The sequence below is a fragment of the Lepeophtheirus salmonis genome, chromosome 5 (genome assembly GCF_016086655.4).
Source record: "Lepeophtheirus salmonis chromosome 5, UVic_Lsal_1.4, whole genome shotgun sequence".
Classification (NCBI taxonomy): Eukaryota; Metazoa; Arthropoda; class Copepoda; order Siphonostomatoida; family Caligidae; genus Lepeophtheirus; species Lepeophtheirus salmonis.
The window spans coordinates 54598692-54606090 of NC_052135.2; the positions used below are offsets into that span (position 1 = coordinate 54598692).

The following is a 7399-nucleotide window of genomic DNA, read 5'->3' on the forward strand; positions in this document are numbered from 1 at the left end:
GGCAGCACATTTCATTTCGAGCCTTTTCAGTACCTTCAAACAGTTCATTTCAAGGTCTTGCATTTTAATGGTGTATTATTCTACAAGGGTTGACGCATGATAAGAGTATACATTTAAGAGGGAGGGGCTGGAATACATCGAATAAATATTTTTTTTCAAATACGGAATGGTTCAACGTACTCGTCTACTACGTCGAAGATGGTTTTGTAATTCCTTTGTGTCAACCACTCATATTAATTTATATACATATGTATGTGCATATTATTGTTTAGCTGTTTTATTCTTGTCTTTTTACGTTTTAGGATGGAACTTGCAAACTTTTCATCTTCTTTGTAAAACGGATAAGTATTCTGTTTATGCACACAATGAATTGTTCGTTACAGATTAAAGAATTTTGATGAGACATATTTATTTGGCATTAACTTAATCAACATAACTAAATAATATTAAAAGTAAACAATGGATACCCCTGAGGCCTGAAAGCACAAGTGTATTGCACAACACCTTCAAATTCGCCTTTCATAGAGTAAATTGTAGACTCAGTTCCGGATATGGGGCTAATCCTCTTTTTGACAGTCCTGGAGTATTCATAGGGGTTTGAAATGGAGTGACTGAAAGACTCTCTTTCCTTCCAAAGTAATTCTCAATATCCTGAAGTGTACTTCCTTTTGTTTCAGGAATGAATACGGCAACAAAAATACAAGCCAAGAAACAAACACCAGCATAGAGCCAAAGGCTTCCATGAATCCCTCCCAAGGCATTTGATAAATCGGGGAACGTTTTGACAGCTAGAAAGAGTTCTAAATTACTGATTCCTATGGTGAGTCCACTCAATACGGATCTCATTTCACTAGGATAAAACTCTGCCGTATATAAATAGGGAATTGAGCCAAGGCCAATAGGGTCCACGAGCATGTAAAGGATGACTGAGATAATTGGAACCCAATGAAAACGATCGTAATAGATGGATGTTCCCATGATAGCAAGGAAAATGCTCATTGCCATGGATGTGAAGCAGAGAAGGGATTTCCGATTGAAACACTTCACAGCGGGGATATATATGAGACAACCCAAGAGTTTGATAACGCCTACGGAAAAAGTAATAAGGGTATCTAGATATGATATCGAGTGGTTTTTTTTTTTAAAGAACATGCCTATAATGATTATGGAAATGTGTTCGTCTAGAGCGTCATGTGATGTTTTGAGAATATCTTGTGCATAGAATGAAATCCCATAGTTTCCAGAAAACGTCATGAGGAGAATAAGGATGTTTAAGAGTATAAAGGGCTTCCTGTATTGTCTTCGTGTAAATCGAGAAATAGATTCTTTGATTGTGAACTCTGTTACATCTAAATTTAAACTGTCAGAAATACAAATCAACTCAGCCATGCTGTTGTTATCTACAGACCGAAAACGATCAATAACCTGTTATGGATAAATAGCGACACTGTTTAACGTTAATGAACTAATAGTTAATTAATTACATGTAGAGCTTTCTTTTCTTGATTATTTTGAAGATACCAGTAGGGTGAGTCGGACAGCCATAGTAGACCTGGAAGAAGAATCAATGGAATGAATCCACCAACTGCTGCGATGTATCTCCATTGCATAAATATTCCCATTATATATGCAATCAGTGATCCGATGCCTAGAGTTGGAATTGTTATACCACTCAGCCATCCTCGATGACGAGGTTGAGCAATTTCTGCAACATAAATTTGAATAGACGTCGAGTATCCAGCGGCTGCAAAACCATTCAAAAATCTTCCGATTAAAATCAAGTGAACAGCATTAGAGCCAGCAATGAGGAACCATCCACAAATATCAGGAATAGCCATTGCAAAAAGTGATTTCCGTCTTCCGAAACGAGATCCCAAATAGCCTGAGAAAAATCCCCCAAAAATGGCGCCAAGTCCAAAAATTGAGGCTTTAGAAAAAGAGGATTACAAAATGTATAGGGATTTCAAACTATGAATATCATGCTTACCGATCCAACTTCCAGCTTGTTCATCAACAGTAAAAGATTCGGGACTCATTTCTGCCCTTAATTGTGGTAATGATATGGCTGAAAACCCAAGACTAAGACCTCCAGAGAGTGCAGCAAGATTAACTATTAATGTTGGTATGAGCTGAAATTAAATGGGGTTGCTGAGTTAATTAGTCATAGATATATATAGAGAGGGATGCCATAAATATAAACTCAGACAATAGGATAGGCATCCTATTTCACAGTTGATTCAAAAGGTTAATTAAACCTGATGGCTGTATAATTTTAATTTTTTTCCATATTTAATACCAAACAAAGGTAATTTGTATACACCAACATAAAAACAATATTGAGCAAAAATCCTAAATTATTTTTTTACTATATATATATATGTACAGCCAAATATTTCATAGACATATTTGAGTCAATTATTGAGCTTTGTGTCCAAATTTATGAGATGGGATGAGATACTCAATAATTTTATATATATAATATAGAATCTTTATTGATCCCAATATGTGACTTTTCAAATGAAATGTATCCATTTTTCTTTCATTTATCATGAACATCAATTTTAGATACTTTAAGTGCAATTTGCGACGGGTTAAAATGGTTAATAACAGTCCTCCCAAGGTTAATAGAAATACAAGGCTAAATCATCATGTGATCAGGATTGGTAAATTTTCAATTTGATGTACCGTACCGACTGCTCGACAAGACAGACAGATTTCGACGTCGGTCATATATAACAACAGAATATTAACAACATATAATACTGGAAATTATATGATTCATAGTAATAGCATATACTCTATGACATAACAATTAAAAAGCGTGGTGGTGATTGGAGATCAAACATCAGTTAGAAAAGCGTGATGGTATAACTTCGTATTTCTATCGCCCATGAGTAATCCTTGAGATAATTTGGTAAAGAATACATATGTAATCAGAATTATGCTTGGTTCTTGGGTTTTTTTTTAAACAAAATCCAATAATAAAAATTCTTTGAAAAGAAATCCAGAAATGAAAACTTTTTTGAAAAAAAAATAAAAAATAACATTCAAATATTCAATTTCTGAGGAAAAAATGTCATTTTTGGATTTGTTTTTTCAAGGACAGCAATTTACATTAAGTTATATTTTTGTAAAAAATTTGAAAAATCCATAGCTATTCTGAAATATTTATTTTTTTTTGCAAAAAAATTCAAAAATCTAAAGTTGTTCAGACAAAAAAATTAAAAATCCATAGTTACTCCCAAAAAATTTCAAAAATTCAGAACTATTTAGAAAAAAAAAATTGGAAGCAAATTTCCAAAATCTACAGCTCTTTACAAAAAAAAGTCAATTTCAAATATCAAATTTTCGGAAAAAAATTCCTGAAGTAGACTGCTGCTCACAAAAATCAAAATTTTTGAAAAAAATTTAAATGCTCAATTTTCTAATAAAAAACCAAAATTCCTTAATTGGGGAGGGGGCTACAGCCCCTCCAGCTCGCCCCCGGTAATCCACACATAAATTTAAGAAAAATCATTCTATTTTGTTCTTGTGTTGACGAGTTCATTTATAAAATTGTAAAAGGCAATAGTTGATTAAAAAAAAAAAAATCAATGTTATACAGTGTTATTTCATGACCTTGAATTGAAATACAAAAGTGTATTTAAAACCCTCACTAAGAAAAAAAAGAAGTTTATATCAAACTGTAATGATTTCTTTTTCGAAGGAGTGTTTTATTTGATTCTCCGTGACTACATATTAACTGTACAACATAAATGCGTATTAGGGAGTGTATGTATATACGAGTACATTAGAGCGATTCGATTTTTAACTTTTTTCGAATTTTGATTACTTCTAGTGTGGACAAGTTGTCATATATTATATAAATTACCTATACAAAACTGCATTGTCCTACAAAGTAAAAATTATGTAAAAATGCAAAAACTCTTTACTTAGTGAATATAGATAGCGAAAAGATGATTTTGGTTATTTTTCATAAAATAATTTTGATGGACATTTTTTTAACCTATAAAAAGTTTTTTTTTTTCTAAAATGGTCTTATGGAATAAAAGAAAGAGAAAAAAAGTGAGGAACATTTGTTGATCCGCGTTTAGCACGCATCCTTTTTTACATTTTTATAATTTTTATATGTTTTTTATAGGTTAGAATAATGTCTATCATAATTAATTCATGCTGATTAATAGTGTATTTATCGATGTAATAAATAACTTTCAGGGGAATCTGCAGATTTTTTTTTCTTTTAGGAAGAAGGGGGGGGGGGGCTTGGTATTATTTGTAATTTTTTTCAAAACCCCACAGCTGTTCACAAAAAAAATATTTTTTGGAAAAAAATTAGAAAAACTAAATCATAAATATGAATTTTTTGGAAAAAAAATTCAAAAATCTACAACTCCTTTTTAAAATTTTGGATATTTGGGGACTACAGCCTCTCCAACCCACCTCTAAAAATTCCCTTGAATTTACACTCCTTTCAAACTTTGAACTATTTGTGCTACCTAAACTAATTTGCATGGCTATTTTCTTACCAGATGGCATCTTTTTCGAGGTAGCCGTAATCGAAATTCCAAAAAAGTTGAAACCCAAACCACCCTAACGTACATATATGTTTGTATTACTATTATCTCACCTGTGGAAGTATGGAGGAATTACAAGAAATATGAGAACTTTTATGCCTATTTGGAGATACCCAGAGGAAACTCTTCATTCGAAGTTTTTTCGTGCTATTATTTTCAATTTCTGGCATGGTATGAAGAATTTTTTTGGATGACTTGCGGAGCATATGCGCAGGGATATGGTTTTGATTCAATTTAATGTCCGCATAGGTATTCATGTTCACAATTCCTTCCTTTGGAGTGATAGTCCCTTCGATAGTCTTGGGTGCAATGATATCCGAGACCTTACGGGGACCCATTGTAGAGGATATTATTAACTTTTAATATGATTGTATTTTGTCTGTAATGGAGAGTTAACCAAGTTTTATCCACATCGGAGAATTTCAGATCTCCGAGGTTTTTTGTAAAATTTGGAGAGTTACTATTTTTTTTAGATATTTTTTTGCGTTGATGTTTCAACCTAAGTTTTTGTGTATCCAGTATCTCAACAACTTTCATTCGTCTCTAAACTTCCGAGATTTCTTCACGTATAAATACAAAGCAACTCGTTTGTTTTGAAAGAGTAGAGATCGATGAACTTGATAGATTTTTGATAGCAAAGACTTTTGACTAAAAATACTTAACTCCTTCCAACTTCCAAGACACTACAAGAAATACTAAAAGAGATCAAGCAAGTATTGTGCTTTTATCAATTTTTTCAAAAAAAGAAAAAAAAAAGAATGCGTACGTGGGCGTCAATGCGCACTACATTGAAAATTTAACAATGAACATACTTACCTATGTAATGGTGGTACTAGGTTAATATATTCCAAGTAATTTCATTCCCTGCAAAATTCGTTCCCAGACATTTAATTCACATTTTTATGAGGAATACTTCCTGACGTCATATGGTTTATATTTCTAAAATTACATAGTCGTTTTTGTGTCCGGCTGTAGAGGGAGGGGCCCAATTTACTTGTTTATAGAGCGTTTTCATTAATGTCATGAATTGAATCATAGTTGAAGGATACGCTATGATGAATACTCAAAATTGATATTTTTACTATATGCAAATTTCGAATAAATCCTAATTAAACTCCATTAAATGTTTTTATAAATAGAAAAGACTTCACATTTGTATTGATTAATCCTTGATACCAATGATAATAATTAAATATAATCAATGTGCTGAAAATTCCTATAGAAAGTCTAAATAAGTAGAATTATATTTTTTTTATCGATTAGAGACGAGAAAAGTAAGGAAAATAGAGAAAAATAACCTATTGTAATAGTTAGCTTTGATCTACAATATGGCAATAATATTGAATAAAGATGAAATAACATTTGAGTCTGATAAATAATACTAAAACTAGACAATAGAGGATATATTTTTGATAGATAGTAAGATTTAAGTCATTTAATTTGTTGGTCCCATTTTATCATTTATCAATAGTTTTCCTTAAAATTAATGAAAAAGAGTTTTCATTGTTATTTAACATGTACAATAGTAACGTCACAAGACAACGTTATATTGCTCACATAGATTTAAACTGTGAGGAGAGAAGAGAAGATTATGATTGTTGATTGATGAAAATGAATAGCTTGAAGCAGCGATAGACAATAGTCGATAGAAGGGGAAAAACAATGACGGAATTCACTTCTATCTTCCAAGGTACGACTAATCTCCACGGATCCCATTCCTACTCACAATGAAAGCTTATGATGACGTCATTTATCATCCATAATCACCGTCATTCGAATCCGTCTCCCATCCATCACTAGTCATCTCCATCCCCGACTACCAAATGCCCAACCTCCTCTGTAGAGCAGAGGTTGGTAAACTATGACAAGTGTGCCACTGCTGGCATACGTAGGCATATTCACTGGTACGGACAAATTAGAACATATTCCCGTAGTTTGTGTGTGTTTTTACCATTATTGTTGAAATAGCACACATATTGATTATAAATATTGAAGTTGGCACTCGGTATGACCTCACTAACTCCATCTTTTCAAAATGGGAGACATGTTCTGGTATGAATTTTGCAAGGAATATATTTACTGGGAATGAATGTTGTAAGAGTCACAATTAGTGTTGTGTCAGTCCTTATTTATTCGATCCAGTCTTAAGACCGGTTCTTTGCACTGTCAGTAGTAGAACTGATTAAAAAGAAGAATTAAAGTTGAGTTACGTCATCAAGGACCGAACTCTATAAGTATTAGGACTGATATGCAGGACTGAACTGTACCGGATCGAGACGAAACTGGACGAGGCTGTAGTCTTTCGTCATACATAAGGACTGACGCAACACTAATCAGGATACATAATACATATACTTAGCTATTTATAAAAGAACTTACATATTCTATGATATTATCTAATGTTCATCATAGAACATTTTGAAAAGCAAATGAGGGTAAACTGCATTATTTATAATGAAGATAAGTAGTAGCAATTAAAGGATGTTCTATACAGTTGCAATGAACCGTTTGACGCAGAAGAGAATGCTCTATGACGTAGTAAAACAATCGTTCTTAGGTATCACTTTAGGTAGGAAGAACATTTGGACGTAGGTATGTGTGTACTTACGAAACAGGAGGAGGAGGAGGGAGGCTTTAGATGCCTAACAACAGGTGTGCTATTCTATAAAGTGAATTACAATGGCTTACTTTATAAGGACAACAGTAATTCTTTTGTTAGGGGTTGGTAGAAAAAAAAATGCATTTATTTGATACGGAGTATGTATAGTGAGAAATGTCAATTAAATGCAAAGAGACTTATTTCATTATTGCCCATAAGTATAAAC

At 32.6% G+C, this 7399-nt stretch overlaps 1 protein-coding gene across 1 annotated transcript; it reads right to left on the reverse strand.

Annotated features, from left to right (window-relative positions):
* Positions 1-389: 389 nt before the first annotated feature.
* LOC121117753 (trehalose transporter 1-like protein) lies at positions 390-5320 on the reverse strand. The gene is made up of 5 exons (XM_040712242.2): positions 4628-5320; positions 1988-2129; positions 1485-1927; positions 1155-1425; positions 390-1088 (listed from the first exon to the last, which is right to left on the reverse strand). Exons 1-5 carry the CDS (start codon positions 4910-4912, stop codon positions 520-522), a joined length of 1710 nt encoding a protein of 569 aa, XP_040568176.1. The 5' UTR covers positions 4913-5320; the 3' UTR covers positions 390-519.
* Positions 5321-7399: the final 2079 nt, after the last annotated feature.